This window comes from Rana temporaria, chromosome 4 (assembly GCF_905171775.1).
Source record: "Rana temporaria chromosome 4, aRanTem1.1, whole genome shotgun sequence".
NCBI lineage: Eukaryota > Metazoa > Chordata > Amphibia > Anura > Ranidae > Rana > Rana temporaria.
In genome coordinates, this window is record NC_053492.1 from 241,977,893 (window position 1) to 241,996,654 (window position 18,762).

Below are 18,762 nucleotides of genomic sequence, written 5' to 3' on the forward strand. Positions count from 1 at the left end.
TTTGCACCTTTCAGTCTGTTACAGCGTGAAAAATGTGTTATCTCCATTACAAATGCTACTTTTACTCCCGTCTCATACTTTATTCTGAGCATGCGAGGGTTTCTTAGCATACACACGCTCGAGTTTCTCGTCGAAAACCAGCCCGACGAGGAACACGACGAGGAAATTGAGACTCCCGTCGAGGAAAAAGAGAACTTGTTCTCTTTTTTCCTCGTCGAGTCCCTCGACAGTTTCCTCGATGAAAAACGTACACACGACCGTTTTCCTCTGCAAAAAATGCTCTCCCACCGAGTTTCTTGATATATTCTGTCGAGTTTCTCGGTCGTGTGCACGAGGCCTCAAAGTTCAGTTTACCATCTTGACCATTTGTTGTCACATTGTTGCTTGGTCTTTATCAATATAAATGTAATAATGTCTCATTAAAATGTATCAATATATTCTATTTATTAAAAAAAAGTGCTGAGTAAAGCATGTGTATACGGCACCTACTAATTCTTTGTTTTCGCTAGTGAACTGAAACTAATAATAGTTATATGCATTTGTTTCATTAGCAAAAACATTGAGATGGTCCTCAGAACTAGCTTTGCATATCCAGTTATACATGTCCATCACATTCATACATTCCTTGTGCCAGGAGCAAGCATTGCTACTTTCATGAGAATATACATAATCAGCTAACCTAGAATTGTGTCATTGTCTTTTAGCACATCAGTTCAATGGACGGCGTTAATTTTTTCTTAAAAAAATTATGGGCAATCAATTTGCTTGCCTGTGAGACTTAGGAGTAATCTTTCTAACACAGAATCTACCATGTTATATGTGTGATGAAAACCAAGGCAACACTTAGCAGTCTATGTTTAAAAAAAATACTAAGCCAATTTGACAGCATTCACATGACCATAACGAGTATTCACTGACTGTAATGTGCCTAATAAGTTCATTTCCTATGATTGTCAGCACCATCTAGGGGTCATAATGCAATATTTACCTGCCTGCAGTATTTCAGGAAAATACTGCATTATGGACACTAGACGGAGCTGACAAAGATAGGAAATAAACATATTAAACACATAATTAAGATTAATCACAAAGGCTGTGCAATTGCTGTGACATTGATACATCATTTTATTTTATTGTATTAGTATAGACCACTTAGTTCTCTTTAAAACATCTTTAGGGTTGAATGCATGCTCCAAAAATAACTGCACATTTATGCAAAGTAACTTGGGTTGTTAACTAAAAGTAAAAATGAGCACACCTTTATTAAATGCTATGTCACATGTTCCAAGTGCTTTTAAGCTGACATATACATATTACTTAAAAGTAAGAGGAAAAAAAAGTAAAAGCCTAAAATGTATATACAAGAGGTTTCATAAGGCCCTGTTATAAAAATAAAATTACACTGCAGATTTGCTTTTAGCACACTACACAGTAAATACAGAACATTGGAACTGTGATTCAGGTAGCTTATTTCTTTAAACTAACTTAGCCCCAGTAGGCCTGGCATGGAAATGAATAATGAATGAATGTCACAAACTTGTACACAATATGATTTGTCATATGAACAAGCACTAGTTTCAGTGCCAGACAGCCCCATTGTCCCGCGATTTATTTAAGTCTTGATAGTATAAAACAACCTGTAAAAGTTTTTGTTGCATGTACAAGAATACAGTTTCAAAAATGGCTCTTGTATGCATCTGTTTATTTTCACTTCAGCTCATTTTTCATTTGATTGAATATTTATTATTACATTTCAGCATACCATTGGCAAATGCCAGCACTAAATGACTAAGAATCTCTCAAGTGCAAAATTATGTATTAGTTATTTAACTGGCCTTTCTTCTGATGTATTGTGCTTTTGAATGTTGTGTAAGAATATAAAAAATGTGTTTCTTCCTGCACTAAGTACATTGGAAATAGCCTAAGGGATGTTGTATATTGTTTTAACTAGTCTTAAGCATATTTAATAACCTTATTTCTAATGAAACTTAATGCGTCTTTAATACCTAGAAGACATTGAGACAAGCTGTTCTACTTAATTTACTGGCATAAAATATTAATGTGCTACTTTTTTTCAACTATTCTCTAAGCCTTCATGCTAGAAGACTAGCAATGGAATGGAAAATGTGTTTTCAGGTGTAAATGTTTCTTATAAAGACTTAAGAAAAATATTATTATATAATTTATTAAAGAAGATGCAGTTCAACTAACATAGTGAATGTGTGTGTGGATGTTGCAAAGTGAATGTTAGTAAATATGGTGAAGCTGTTCTCATCCATGTGCAAAGGAGATAAAAAACAGGATTTTCGCTAGCACATTATTGGGTATTAAAGAAACAGACCTTCACCTAACTCATCAACTATTAGCTCAAAGTAAAATTCACTTTGGTGAACAACCTCTGCTTATTGACTTCTGACCAGCACTTTAAATACTTTTGTATACTGTCCACAGTTGCCCATGGGATTCAGTAATTCCTACTACATTAATTGTGCAACAGTAGGCTAATAGAACCCAAATTAAATGTCTGCTTACCTAAAACTATATTCATGACCCTTATGTTACAAATGTGCAGCAGTACTTCCTGCCCAATTACCAGGTGTATGAAAAGCTGGGTATACATGTTAAGTTTTTTTCATTTAACCAGCAGGTTGAATGGAAAAAAAAAACCCTCACAGATCTCCACACCAACACAAGCCATACTGATGCAGGGATCACTCCCACTGTGTCTTTGTATTATGACAGTGGGTACTCCCCCTGAAGTCAGAATACACTAATCAGCACTGCAGACATTGACTGTATGAGCTGATTAAAAGCTGGTTTTCCAGCATGACCATTTGACAGAAGCCAATCTTCAGACCAGCTTTTGTTGATCAGACAGCAGTACACACAGTCTCTGTTGAACTGGGCAAATTTGGGTACAAGAATATCCTGCTTAAATGAAGCAAAACTGATCAATAACAATGAGCATCAGTTGGATAATTCAGATAGCTTTGTTTTCTCATAAGACAATGTAAAGGATCATGTGAAGCTCCAATAAGCAATTGTACTAACAACCACATTCCACTTATACTAGAGAATACCTGATCTGCTTCAGTTTATCTGTTGTTTAATGCATACCTACAAAATATGATGTTCAAAAATGTCTGCAGGCTGTGTTTTTTGTTGATCCATAAACTGTGTCCTATTTGTTGGCAGTAAGTAAGTCAAAGCTCCTTGCTTTGTTCATGTTTTTTCCCTAAAAATGATGTTACTTTAGTTTTAACAAGACATAGGGGTCTTAAGCTGTTTAGGAAGAACACTTAATTTAGAGAGTGAGTTATGAATTAAACTGACTTGGTTCATATAAAACTGTGTAGGAAAAATACCTTCAAAATTGCCCTTAGAACTATCAGTAGCATGCAAAAATGTATTTTGTTTTGGCACTTTTTATTTTCTATGAAAATAAAAAATATATCATATTTATAATATGACATTTTTAACCTAACTTTCCTTACCCCTTAATATGTATAAGCGTACAATAATAAACTTTTTTTTACGGTTAATTAATTAAAAATGTATAGCATAATTTCACGTGTAGAGTAGTTTATGACCCTGTTATCTTTTTAAGATTTGTATAAATGCGAAGTTCATAGCATGAGAAATTATTTTATGGCAGGAGATTGCAAAAATCAACTGTTACATTTATTTTCTTTTTAATATCTTTCATGATTCAAATATCAATGAATGGTTAAAATGATAATATGCTCCAAAACCAATGGCATCACCAGTGGAACAATAAACTATGGAGACTACGGAGACTAGACATGAGGCTCTCAGTTTATAACACTTATCCTTCATATTTGCAGTGCTTCCTTTTTTCAAGATAGTTGTTTCCTCCATTAATCTACACTAAATAGTTCCCAGATATTATTATTTTTGTATACAAATTCTATGCTCTATGTTAATCAAATGCATGCCAGTGGAGTCAGTTTATCAACTTGTTGGTAAATTCAGGAACATTTGCCTTCCTTGATTTGTCCTGATTCATTACAAATTAAGAAGCAACATACAATATTCAGGTATGTGTCTATTAGAATTTATAAAGTGTGTCATGTCAAATTAGTCAATTTCTAATCAACAAATTATTTTAAAAGTAAGTACTGGCAGCAGTTTATGAATGGCTCATACATGACCCAGTGGCTAAATGACCAACTGATATCCTGATAGAGACACAATATTTATTGATTAATAAATAGGCTCTAATCAATAATAATAATTAGAATACATTTTATTACAACCAAAATAAAAGTGCCTACAAAAAGGGAATATTGGTCCTCTTTTTTTATTTTAATAGCTGATTTCCATATTAAAGTTACCGTGATATGACATATTTTGTTGTAGTTGTAAAAATGTTTTGTACTTCAAAAAAATTTAAAGGTCGCACATCAATAAACATTACATTAGTAATATGGGATAAAATATCCTTTTAAAGTATTACTTCAACAAAGTCATTGCTATGACTTCATTACTTATAAAGGGTGAGCTGTCAGTATCCGGTGTGGTGTATATTTCCTGGCTTCAAATGTAATTTTTGCAGTGCTTGTTTATGATATTAGCATGCCATTTCATGGGAAGAATTGGATAATTTTGTGCTTTTTGTAGAAGAGGCCATTTTTTAGAACTGATTCATGATTTAGTATTTCATCTTAGTAGCTGTAGTCTCATCACATATCTGTTAATACTTTATAGACAAAAAGTATATTTTAGTTCTCAACTAATTCAATAATACTATAGTAGAACTCAACTTTAGAAACTGAATTCATGTGCAAATAGTGCAACAAGAGCTATATTAAACTTAATCATAGTTGTCGGTCATTTTTTAATAAGATGACCTATTTCGTTATTTACAAACAGACATGCACATTACATTAACTAACACAAAGGAAATACATTAAATTGTAACATTGAATTAAAACTTATTAAAAGTTTTTATATAACTTTTTTAACTTGATATATGTATGATCCTGTACATTTAAAACATATAGGATATCAGTAGTTTAGATCACTGACTTCAACCTACTTCTATGTATGGTTAAGTACATTAAATTCACAACAGTATTGTTATACACTGTCAATCTTTGAACAAACAGCTGATAGCACATCAATGCCCTTGTTTACAGAAGCCATTATTTCCATTCCATTTTGTCACAAAATGTTACAAGACATCCCTGGACTTTAAGGTTTAAAAGATAAGTCAGTCCTACATTATGGTAAATACACTTTATTATTCAACAGTAGGACCTTGCAATGTCTACTGTGCTTTACTGAATGTCATATACAATTCCATTTTACCACAATCAATTCAAGCACATGTTAAGATCTCAATTTATGTGCAAGTAAAGCAAACAATATTCAATCTTTCAGTGTCAAACTTGTAGATAAAATTTCTCTGCAATTTGTGAACCAGAAGGTTACCTCTAATTTCTAGAACTATATTAGGCAAAACTTTCATCATAGTGATGTGAGGTATTAAAAAGTCTTCCAGTTTTTCTTTGTTTGCATGTCTTGACAAACACAATACATAAGATAACGGTCCGAATGGACAACACAGAATACTTCAAAGACTACAAACAATACTTTAAAAAATTTAAATCTATATCAGATGTGTTCAATTCTTTTTTCAAAATAAATGAAACTATATAATTAAAAAATATTCTTGTATAATAAAATTAGTACTCTTTTTTTGTATTCTAAACTAAGGATTTTAACAGAGTAAAACTTTTTGTGTGAAATCTCCATTTTCTTTACTGCCTTAATTTTGTATGAATAGTAGGGATATTAGTTGTTGTTTTCTGTCAATATACTTAACTGAGATTAAGAGGGGCACACTCCACTTTCCTTTCTATCAGCAGGACGGACTTACACTGCTTCAGCAGATGTATCTGTAGATACTGACATGGTCACTTTGGCGATCTTTACCGTGCTTTTAATGCAGCTTTCAGCTGCTCGGTGGACGTTACTATTATGTGCATGTCTGTTCTGACAGTCAGACTCCATGCTGTTATCAAGAGGCTGCGCAGTCCCTTCACAACTAGGGAACATGCTACAAAATGCACTTCTTAAGTCTTTGCTTCGAAGAGCGTAGATGATGGGATTCACAGTTGAATTAAGCAAACAAAGCATGCTGCAGAAGGCAAACACTGTCTTTACGGTCTTGTTCATCTTTCCAAAGACATCATAAACCATAATGGCGAGGAGTGGACCCCAACAAATGATTAACACCACTAAAATGAGGACCAGGGTTTTTGCTAACCTGATATCCATACGAGTCTGGTCCGGTCTAGTGATGTGCACTTTGCCATCTTCTGATGTGTGAACTATGATGCTCTTTTGAGTGCCCCGGTTCAACATTCTCACAGCGTGGGTGTGAGCTTTCCACAATATATACATATATGCATACACTATAAATAACAAAAGAACACTGGTTACCCCAATCCAAAACATCAGATAGGTCTCATCAATAAGAGGGAAAATATCTGAGCATACGGATTTTAGCTTCTTGCAATTCCATCCTAGCAGAGGAAGCACTGCAATGACAATAGCTATCGTCCACATCACACAGAATGCAATGACAGCTTTTGTCCTTGTGACTATTCTTTTATATGACAATGGCCTGTGTATGGAGATGTACCTGTCTATTGCAGTTAAGAACAAACTGCCAACTGAGGCTGTGAATGAAGCTGTGACGCCCCCTAGTTTGAACAGAAAAACATTTGGAGTGTCTATCCGATGAAAAACATGAAAATCAACAAAACTGTAGACAAAAATTACACTGCCTAGAAAATCAGCAACTGCCAAGCTGCCAATAAAATGGTAGGAGGGTCTGCATCTCAAAGTACGAGACTGCAATATGACACACAGCACAAGCACGTTCTCTAACACAGTAAAAGTACCCAGGGTTATGGACAGAGCAGCAACAACTAGCTGTTGGCTTGGGGAAAGAATCATAAAGCATTCCATGTCCATGAAGTTGTTTCCACATTGCATTTTGCCATCACCATCTTTAAAGCTAGTGAATGACTTGTTGTAAAATTCTGTTGCATTAAATGAATCCAGGTGTAGAGTACTTTGACCGTCTATTATTTTTTCTTGATAGGAGGATAAAGGGAGTTTCTGCGGGTAATAGCCCAGTTTAGAAAGATCACTCTTTGTGTCTTCATACTGGACTTCGTTTGGTCCCATATAGAGAAGGTCAGTAGTAATTGTTCTGAATGTGGTGTCTGCCAGGCCATCCAGGACAGACTTCATCACCCCAAGTTTCTGGTAAATATATTCCCAGTGGAAAATACAGACTGTTGGCTTCAAACCTGCAGCAGAGTAAACAACATAGAAACGGTAAACAGGCAAAATGAAATTTATTATTTGTCTAGTCAAGATGAATTATGTACTTCAAATAAAAGGCTGTTTGTTTGTCTACAAAATCAATTAAAACAATAATAAACTAAAATATTTTGATGATCTAACAGTCAAAAACATCAAGCACAACTGCTATGTAGCAAATGTGAAAATAACAGACAAAGGTAAGTTCAAATACTCGGCATATTAAAAGAAAAAATTGTTTTTATGTTGTAATTATGTTTACATTCAGCTAGTTTTTTCACTTCCAAAAATACAACAATGCTTCAGACCGTATGTCTAACATACATATGTTGATATGAATATCTTGCTGAAATGCATCTTACAATCATCGGATATGAGATAACATCACCAGAATTCACAGTCCTGCCTAGCTCCTGTAGCTACTGAAAAGCTAAACAAAGATGTAAGGCTTCTCTAAAGGATTATTGATAATGTAGTATTCACTAGTATTTGGGGAGCCTCTACGGGAGTGACATTAATATTAAAAACTAATGAAAGAAAATTGTGTCATTCAAGAAATGTGAAAAGATATATTTAATACACTGGTACCCATCCAAACCTAATATACATCAATGAGTATTGCTTGTTTGGTTAGAATTAAAGGCTAAGTTCACCTTTGTGCACCTTTTTTAATTTTTTTATTCCAGCTCCCCTATGTACTAATATACCAATAATGTACTTATTTTGCAAAAATAAAAACACTTTCCATTTATTCTACAAATGTTTACCTCACAGTCCTCATGGCTGTTTGAAATCACTGAGCCATTACTTCTGCCTTACTTATTGGACAGACTTTAGGTCATGACACAGGACGGAGTTGACCAGCTTGCCTCAATAGCACACACCCTGCATCATCTACCCTCAGCTGGTCAACTTCTTCCTGTGACCTAAAGTCTGTCCAGGAAGTAAGGCAGATGTAATGGAGTAGTGTTTTCAAACAGCCATGAGGACAATAAGGTAAGAGTGTAGAATAAATGGAAAACTTTTTTATTTTTGCAAAATTCGTACATTAATGTAATAATGTGACCTGAAATAACCTAATCATAGCAGTGGCAAACCTCCATCCCTAATTATATTTAAACAAAAAAGGGAGAGGAAAGAATGGGACTTTATATGAGGCATATCACTAAATAAATATCTAGTTCATGTTAATCATTAAATTGTTAATTAATTCCAAATCATGTTAAAAAGTATAAATCTTTGGTAAAATACATGATACACTGTAATTAACAGTTAACTTGTATACACATACAATAATTATACAAAGTAAAATACAACACGATTGGCAGTACAATTTCATAGATCATTCATCTATTAATAATAAACATAAGCAATTGCTCTTAGTGAGCCAAACTTGTCTGGGCATCAGTTAAAAGTGTACTTGACGCATGTTTCATGGCTCATGCCACTCATCAGAAGTAAAATGCTCTGAAATGAAATCAATAACATATCTAAAAAGATAAGATACCTGTAAAAAAGAGGACCATCTCTCAAAAAAAGGGGGGGGTCTATAACTTACAAAATGGTCCAATAGCGACACCCAAGCTATATCCAAGGAAATACGGGGGACAGGGATGATGATCTCCCCCGGGGGAGAGGTGAGGAATCCCATCCAAACCAGGGACAGCAGCCAGGTGAGGATCAGGCGACCATATCACAACCATGTGACTCTTGTGTGTGCTTGACAACCCACACTGCTCTGCAAGGATATGTAAATGAGACCATGTGAGATGAATGAACTGTTGATAAGGTGAATCTATACCAGTGACTAAATGGAGGTGATATATGATGTGTGATTGCTGCAGTGAACTGAAGTGTTCTATGTACCCACCAAAATTAAATCCAAGTGTCCAAACCCACAATTAGATAACTATGTGCACTCCATAACGAAGGTGAAATATAATAAGTGATACTAAAAAAGACCTGAAAAGTGTTATGTGTGTGATATAACATTATAGTACTATATATATATATATATATATATATATATATATATATATATATACATATTTATAGTTATATACATATACATATATATATATATATATATATATATATATATATATATATATATATATATATATATATATATATATATATATATATATAGTATTTATATCTAAATGGATTTAATTTGGTGGGTACATGCACACACATCTTTTTTGGTAGCAGTCCTTTTGGTTAGCACACTTCAGTTCACTGCAGCAATTACACACCATATATATATTGGTATATAGGGGAGATGGAATTTACAAAAAAGAAAAACAGGTGTACAGAGGTGAACTTAGCCTTTAAGCTTTTACTAAGGCCAGCCATAGATGTGGTTTCAGGAAATGATATCAATCAATTAGTTCTCCCCATCACTACAGTATTGACAGGGGAAGGGGCTGAACCATTGTGTTCTCCCGGGGGGGGGGACAACCATCTATGGCCGTCTTAACTGAGGGCAGAATCTGTTCAGTGAGCTGTAGTCAACAGATCATTAAGTTTCTGAGACCTCAGTCAATCAGTCAATCTGAGACAGATTGGACATTAGGAGAATGTCTGCTTTAGGCCGGCCATACACGGTTCTAATCTTGGCTGGTTCAGCAGGAACTGGCCAAGAGTCTAACTGTTAATGGATAGGCTAAAGGTACCAAGTTGATCAATCAATCAACTTAGGTACAACCAGATTCTCTTGTGATTATCGCTAGCAGCTGCTGTAGCTGCTAGCAATCATCAGTATTTTCTCAGGTGGGTACCGCTTGCCCCCCCCCACCAGACCACCCACCCATCTTGCTGGGAGCAAACAATTGTTTAGCAGGAGGGATTCCCTTGTCAGCACTGCCTGTGCCAATGGGGAAATTGTGAATTTTTTTTTCCTGCAACCCATGGTTATCCAAAATTCATACTGCTCTTGATACCTATTAGTTTTATGGATATTTATTCTGTTTATGATGTTTATCCTCTCGAACCACAATCCCCCCCCCCCCAGCAGCTAGTCTATCACAGTACAGTAAAGACTAAGATTTCAAACTACAATTAAATCTTTCTGTTGAAGTTAATGAGCTGAGGGTTATAAATAATTGATCAGTCTCCCTCTCTGAGTAAGTAAAAACATTTTAACTCCTTATTGGAAAGCCTCTGTGAATTTCAGACATAAATAAACCTTGGATGTATTATACATTACATTAGAACAACCAGAGTACTACAATGCAGAACACAGTAATTACTTTGAAAGCTAAAAACTCTCTGTTACTGAAATATTCATAAAGTTGTCTTAGACCAAACTAGCATCCCAAAAATTCAATCATCAAATAATGTTTTGAAAGAAACACTCTTTTTCATTTTTATTCAGACCAATGAAAAGTATCTGATCTAGCGTATTTCAAATGATTTACAATTCAAATGGGTTCTCTGCTTTTACTAACCTTTCACTTCTATTTATGCTTGTTGTTCCTTTTTAGCAGTTGCTGACCTAAGGCATGCCACATATTCCCAAAAGACTTCACATAGGTACACAGGGCATAGTTGACTTGCCCTGCCCCCACCTTCCATTGCTGCTGATCACTTGGCACCCTTACCAGCAATTGCCCACTGTCAAAAAATACACCTTGGACTTGCTGAGTAACACAACAGTGGCTGCATCCATTGCTGGCTCAAGCAGAACCTGTCAACAGTGTTTCCCAAATTATCTTCCAGGACAGCAACGAGATATAGGCACCTCCTCCAACAGGAACCAGAAAGGCATCAACAAAGACACTTTCAAAGGAAGTCCTTTTGCCAAACTGCTCCATTTTTTTCCCTTTGGCCAGAGGTGATACATCATCTGGAACCTGGGTGAGGGAGGTCTCTGCTATTTTGGCTATCTTTTAGTTCCTCCCCTCCTTTACCTACCTAGCTCACCTATAAACACCTGGTAGTGTTCTTCCGCCAGACTGCCCTTCAGGATCCCTCTTCAGTATTGGAAGGAGGTGGCTTGATTCCCCTTCTCCTTCTGTGCCTGGGGAATACTGTATTACACTCCCTTGACAGGGATAAGAACAGGCATTGGAATTTACCTATCTGGGTGTGTGCACTGTAGGGCACTTTGTGGCGGTGGCTCATGTAGTGGTTGGTTTTGGTGTGTGGTCTGAATGTGTTCCTGTTTGACCAGATGAAGCTGGGTGCTAATCCTTGGCACATTGAAGTAATTACAGGAGCTAGAGGTTCTGGTTCCAAGCCTCATTCTCAGCACAAGGGAAGAGGAATGGCCAGCGGGTGCCTTAATTGGAGTTCTTTCCAGCAATGGCTGCCAGGACCTTCAATGCAAGCTGCAGCTCAGGTGAATATAGGCACCTTTGGCACCAGAGAGACACAGGTAAGCTGGAGGTTTCTGCACCTACTGTATTTGCTTTCACATGTGTTTGTTCCTAGATTTCCACACAGCCTGTAATATATCACTTGGGGCCTCTTGGTGTTGGATTTACTGTGGCAGGGCAATGTTGGACTTTCCCTATCTTAGATGACTGGTTCTCCTGAAAGAGAACTAGGAATCTGCCAGTACGTGTAGCAGCCATCCAGTGCCTGCAGCAGTGGGGGTTGGCCTCCACCTTCCAATGTTTAGTAGATATGAGACCTCTGCCCATTTGATATGTTCCCAGATCCTCAACTCTTGTTCTCTCAACTGTAGGGTTTTCTCAGAAGGTGTTTTTTTTTGTGTGTGTGTTTTTACTGGCCCCACTACTCCTTCCCATCTGGATTAATCTAGCGAGTAAGTCAAGTGCAAGTAAACATCTACTTTAAAGGGAGAGGATGAAGATTATTTTGGTGAGCATAATAATGAAAATTCTCTGGCAATATGGGAGTATGGTAGATTTATTTTCAGTCCACTGTAGGTTCACATAACCCATTAACTAATCTTAATTGTTTCCAATAACTGTTACCTGGGTGTGACTCCCTAATAGGTGTTCGACATGTCTTCCGGCACACAGTACAATCTCCAGACTCTTAACACAATCCAGAGCAGTCAAAAATTTCACCTCCACTTGAGAGGCTGAATTATGAAACTTCTCAGCTCTTGATGACTGCCTTGTTACCTGATATACTATGATCTTCATTCACTTGGGATTGGACTGTGTAGACCTCATACTGTAAATTTTCCAGTGGTTTTGTGGAGCTACATTCAGATCCTTGCTGTACACATCCTTTATAATAGAGATCTGTCACTTGGGGTAGATCTACAGCCTTTCCACAAGTCTGTCTTTTTTCACTTACAGGTATTATGTTACACTTCACATCTGGGTCCTCAAGTGGAGTAACAATGTTGTGCTTTTTGCATGTGGAGTCACATTATCTGTGTATGCTTAACCACCTGCACACTTATACGTTAACAGAATGGCACGGCTGGGCAAATGGGCGTATATATACGTCCCCTTTAATTTGACGGCCGTGCTCCGTGACCGTGCCCGCAGGACCCGTGAACTCGATGTCCGCCGGTGTCACAGAGCTGAAGAACCGGGAGATGTCAGTGTAAACACAACATCTCCCTGTTCTTCCTAGTGACATGTCACTGATCGTCTGTTCCCTGTCATCGGGAACAGCGATCAGTGACGTGTCAAGGCAAGCCACGCCCCCTAACAGTTGGAAGTACTCCCTAGGTCACACTTAACCCCTTCAGCGTCCCCTACAGGTTAACCCCTTCACTGCCAGTGTCATTTTTACAGTAATCAGTGCATTTTTATTGCACTGATCACTGTAAAAATGACAATGGTCCCAAAATGGTGTCAAAAGTGTCCGATGTGTCCGCCATAATGTCGAAGTCATGATATAAGCATTATTTAAAAAAATGCCATACAACTATCCCCTATTTTGTAGACGTAATAACTTTTGCGCAAACCATATATTTTTGGGGGATATTTATTATCGCAAAAAGTAAAAAATATTGAATTTTTTTCAAAATTGTCGCTCTATTTTTGTTTATAGCGCAAACAAATAAAAACCGCAGAGGTGATCAAATACCACCAAAAGAAAGCTCTATTTGTGGAAAAAAAGGAAGTCAATTTTGTTTGGCAGCCACGTCTCACGACGGCGCAATTGTCAGTTAAAGCGACGCAGTGCCGAATCGCAAAAAGTGGCCTGGTCTTTGGCCAGCCAAAGACCAGTGGTTAAACTATTGGCAGGACTTTAGGTTGTTTAGGTCCAAGTCCCTCCAAGTTGGGTTATGTATGTTCTTTTTCCACTTGTGGTAGAGACCTCCAGATTCATTGACCTTGCATCTAGTATTGCAAATGGGTGGTTGTTATGACTAGGGATGGGCGAACTGTTCGGCCCGAGCATAAGTTTGTGCTGAACTTTGGTTATATGCTGAGTAGGGATGAGCTTCGAGTTCGAGTCGAACTCATGTTCGACTCGAACATTGCCTGTTTGCCTGTTTGGTGAACAGCGAACAATTTGGGGTATTTGCGGCAAATTCGAAAAACCACGGAACACCCTGTTAAAGTCTATGGGAGAAATCTAAAGTGTTCATTATAAAGGCTAATATGCAAGATATTGTCCTTAAAAGTGTTTGGGGACCTGGGTCCTGCCCCAGGGGACATGTATCAATGCAAAAAAAAAGTTTTAAAAATGGCTGTTTTTTTTTCGGGAGCAGTGATTTTAATAATGCTTAAACTGAAACAATAAAAGTGATATATTCCTTTAAAGTTAGTACCTAGGGGGGGTGTATGCCTGTGAAGCAGCACATATTTCCCGTGCTTAGAACTGTCTCTGCACAAAGTGTAATTTCTGAAGGAAAAAAGTCATTTAAAATCACTCGCGGCTATAATGAATTGTCGGCTCCACACCAGACCCCTTATCCGAGCACGCAACCTGGCCGGCCGCAGGAAAAGAGGGGGGGACGTGAGAGCGCCCCCCCTCCGGAACCATACCAGGCCACATGCCCTCAACATTGGGAGGATGCTTTGGGGGTCTGTGACTCCTTTAAAGCACCATGTCCCCATGTTGATGGGGACAAGGGCCTCATCCCCACAACCCTTGCCCGGTGGTTGTGGGGGTCTGCGGGCGGGGGGCTTATCGGAATCTGGAAGACCCTTTTAACAAAGGGGACCCCCAGATCCCGCCCCCCCTATGTGAATTGGTAATGAGGTACATTGTACCTCTACCATTTCACTAAGAACGTGTAAAGAATTGTAAAAATAAAACACACACCCGTGGAAAAAGACCTTTATTAAAAAAAAAAAAAAAAAAAAAAATCCAGCGGTGGTAATCCACTTTTCGGTCCCCGATCCAATGTTGTCGGTATCCTGCGATGGGTGATCTCCTCTCTGCCGGGGTCCAGCGATGAGAAGATCTCTTCGTCCATGTCCGGGATCCAGAGCGCACGCATCGCCGGCCACCTGTCTCCACCGGAGACAGCCCGGCGAATGACGCGGCTTGAGTCAGTGACAGCTCTTATATAGGTGAGGCGGGGCCACTCGTCACGGGACCCCGCCCCCCCTCTGACATAAGGGAGAGCCGGGGCTTCCCCAGTGATGTAGTCAGAGGGTGCGTCAGAGGGGGATGGGGTCGCGTGACCTCTCTCGCCCCCCTTTTCCTGCGGCCGGCCAGGTTGCGTGCTCGAAAAAGGGGTCTGGGGGATTTCTGGGGGAACTCCATGCCTTTTTTTTTTCATTTGGGTTGGAGTTTCCCTTAAAATCCACACCAGACCTGAAGGGTCTGGAATGGATATTTAGGGGAAACCCCACGTCATTTTTTTTTAATTGACGGCGGGGTTCCCCTTAATATTCATACCAGACCTGAAGGGCCTGGTAATTAAATTTGGGGGGACCCCCCCACGTTTTTTGATTTTTTTTTATGAATGACTTTTCTCTGAATTGCCGGGAGCCGACAATTCATTATAGCCGCGAGTGATTTTAAATGATTTTTTTTAGGGCTGTTACTGATCAAAATTTTTCTGTTCGATTAATCGTTTTTGTTTAAATCGATTAATTATAACACACATACAGATCCAACTACTTTTAGCTGATTTCCTTGCAGGCTGATTCCCAGTGCAGCTACCAACCACTGGAAACATGGATAGCAGGATACAAAAAACACACAAAGGCAGCGCTCGATGGGAATAACATTAAAACTTTTATAGTCTTCAAGTAGGTAACAAAATAAATATTGCACTGGAGATAAAATCGATGTAGCTACATAAACTGTAAAAATGGTGCAAGTAATACCAAACAGTACCAAAAGCAGTCATAAAAACATGTAGCTAAGTATGATACTGGTATAAAAATGTGTACAACGATACCACTGCTGAATCCAGATGAGGAGAGGTTAACATCAGTCCGTCGGCATGTAGATGTCCCATGAAGGGAACTATCACAACTCCCAGTGGATGGCTGTAGAATCCCAGGTTGATAGAGGGAAGTGTAACAGCCCTTGCGTGTGGCAGATAGTAAGGTCCCGCCGGCATGCAGATATGAAGGCACAGCAAAGGAGCCCTTCAGATGGACGCAGCAAGCCCCGCCAGTGACTGTGACGTTACTGGATCTCCGACGGAACTCCCTGAAGGCCCAGAAGCCGGCGGAGAGGTGAGTACCAATCAAAAAGATTTTGATCGATCAAAAAAATGAAAGATGAGTCGATTAATTAAAAGTAAATTTGCACAGCCCTAATTTTTTTCCTTCAGAAATGACACTTTGTGCAGAGACAATTCTAAGCACGGGAAACATGTGCTGCTTCACAGGCATACTATACACCCGCCCCCCAGGTATGAAATTTAAAGGAATATTTCACTTTTATTGTTTCACTTTAAGCATTATTAAAATCACTGCTCCTGAAAAACCGTCAGTTTTTAAAACTTTTTTGCATTGATACATGTCCCCTGGGGCAGGACTCAGGTCCCCAAACACTTTTTAGGACAATAACTTGCATATTAGCCTTTAAAATTAGCACTTAAGATTTCAAACGCTCGAGTCCCATAGACTTTAACGGGGTTCTAAAGTTCACATGAACTTTTGGTCTGTTCACAGGTTCTGGTGCAAACCGAATGGGGGGTGTTCAGCTCATCCCTAATGCTGAGTTCGGGGAAAATTCGAAAGCCGTGGAACCCTGTTAAAGTCTATTGAACATTAACATGAAAAACTAAAAGTGCTAATTTTAAAGGCTTAAATGCAAGTTATTGTCATAAAAAGTGTTTGGGGACCCTGGTCCTGTCTCAGGGGACATGTATCAATGCAAAAAAAGGTTTTAAAAACTGCAGTTTTACCAGGAGCAGTGATTTTAATAATTCTTAAAGTGAAACAATAAAAGTGAAATATTCCTTTACATTTCTTACCTGGGGTGTCTATAATATGCCTGTAAAGTGACACATTTTTCCAGTGTTTAGAACAGTCCCTGCAGCAAAATGACATTTCTAAAGGAAAAAAGTAATTTAAAACTGCTTGTGGCTGTAATGAATTGTCGGGTCCCAGCAATACAAATAAAATTAATTAAAAAAAAATGCATGGGTCCCCCCCCCAGTCCATTTCCAGGCCCTTTGCGTCTGGTATGATTATTAAGGGGAACCCCAAACCAAAATTAAAAAAAATTGTGTGGGGGTCCCCCCAAATTCCATACCAGGCCCTTCAGGTCTGGAATGGATATTAAGGGGAACCCTGTGACAATTTTTTTTAAATGGTGTAGGGGTCCCCCTCAAAATTCATACCAGACCCTTCAGGTCTGGCATGGATTTTAAGGGGAACTCTGCGCCAAAATAGAAAAAATGCGTAGGGGTCCCCCCAAAAATCCATACCAGACCCTTGCCCGATCATGCAACCTGGCAGAACGCAGGAAAAGAGGGGGGGACGAGAAAGCGATCCCCCTCCTGAACCATACCAGGCCATATGCCCTCAACATGGGGAAGATGCTTCGGGGTCTGGACCCCAAAGCACCATGTCACCTTGTTGATGGGCACAAGGGCCTCAAAAGTGTAAAAAATGGGAAAAAACAAGAGCCAGCTTGGGACAAGTCCTTTATTAAAAAATAAAAAAGTCCAGCGATGTAATCCATCTCGACCCAACCATACCGGAAAAAAAGCCACTACTGATGCGCCTCCATAGGAGAATCCCATCGAGTGACAATTCCCTCACTCTGACAGCTCTTATATAGTTTAGGGTGGGGCCAACCGGTGACATACGCGGGTGTCCCCCTCTGACGCCATGGGGGTTTTCTGCGGTTTCCCCATGTGTTTTTTTTCAATAAATTGTATCTGTATTGCCGGGACCCGACAATTCATTATAGCCGAAAGCAGTTTTAAATGACTTTTTTTCCTTTTAGAAATTTAATTTTGCTGTGAGACTGTTCTAAACACTGTAAAAATGTGCCACTTTACAGGCATACTATAGACACCCCCGGGTACGAAATTTAAAGGAATATTTCACTTTTACTGTTTCAGTTTAAGCATTATTAAAATCACTGCTCCCGAAAAAATGCATTTTTTTGCATTGATACATGTCCCCTGGGGCAGGGCCCGGGTCCCCAAACACTTTTTATGTCAATACCATACATATAAGCCTTTAAAATTAGCACTTTAGATTTTTTATGTTCATGTTTTTGCCTTTTCGCAAGTTCTGGTGTGAACCGAACCGGGGGTGTTCGGCTTATCCTTAGTTATGACTGTATACACCACTTCTGTGATGTTATGCATTGTGCAGTGGATGTTTTCTGCAAGTATTTCCATGCCTTATATTGGGATTAGATCCTTGTTAGACTAATGTTGCATGTATTTATTAGGGGAACCTTATTATGTATTGTCTCTTTAGAAATAAAATAAATAATATAGATAATTTCCTACACAGTAAGCTTTCTCAGGGTTTTTATTGTGCCTGAAATAATCATCTAGTTATTGGCAGATATAGAACTGTGATAGAGATATGCAAGTTATCACTTCAGTTTTTTGCATATGGGAACTAAGGAGCAAGTAAAAATAGACCAGGCAGAGTGGACTTTGTGGAGAATGGGAATATGTTACCTTATGATACTATATACAGTAAAGGCCCAATTGTGAATTACAGGTTGAGGGAGAAGAAGGATATTCCTAAAAAAAAGAGATATAAGGCAAAATGAACAAATCACAGAATGCAGTTATCAGGTCATGCCATGTTACTGGTAACTCTATTTTCATGAGTTTTCAGGAAAGCGGGATTACTGCCCTTTTTTTTGTTTGTATACATTTTTCAGGCTATATCCTTCAGTTTTAAAACCAAGCAGTCCAGCAAAAGGCCTTTGGTGAGACTCATGGAAATAGAGTTGCCAGTAAGTCTAACTCCAGTTTTTTTTTAACCACTATTCAGAAGCATGATTCAGAAATACAATATAACATGATTGTTACTTTGTATTTTCTTTTATTCATATACATATCAAAGAGGTGACCCT

At 38.4% G+C, this 18,762-nt stretch overlaps 1 protein-coding gene across 2 annotated transcripts in view; it reads right to left on the bottom strand.

The window, feature by feature from the left end:
* Positions 1–2,656: 2,656 nt before the first annotated feature.
* CNR1 (cannabinoid receptor 1) overlaps positions 2,657–18,762 on the bottom strand; it is a 103,241-nt gene continuing 87,135 nt past the window's right edge. Inside the window, exons 1-2 of one of the 2 annotated variants that reach the window (XM_040350084.1) lie at positions 8,918–9,218; positions 2,657–7,346 (exon numbers count right to left, since the gene is read on the bottom strand). In XM_040350084.1, the coding sequence (XP_040206018.1) occupies positions 5,899–7,346; positions 8,918–9,062 (1,593 nt within the window). In that variant the 5' untranslated portion in view covers positions 9,063–9,218 and the 3' untranslated portion in view covers positions 2,657–5,898. Of the gene's footprint in view, positions 7,347–8,917; positions 9,219–18,762 lie in introns of those variants that run through there. The other variant, XM_040350085.1, reaches the window with a different exon arrangement.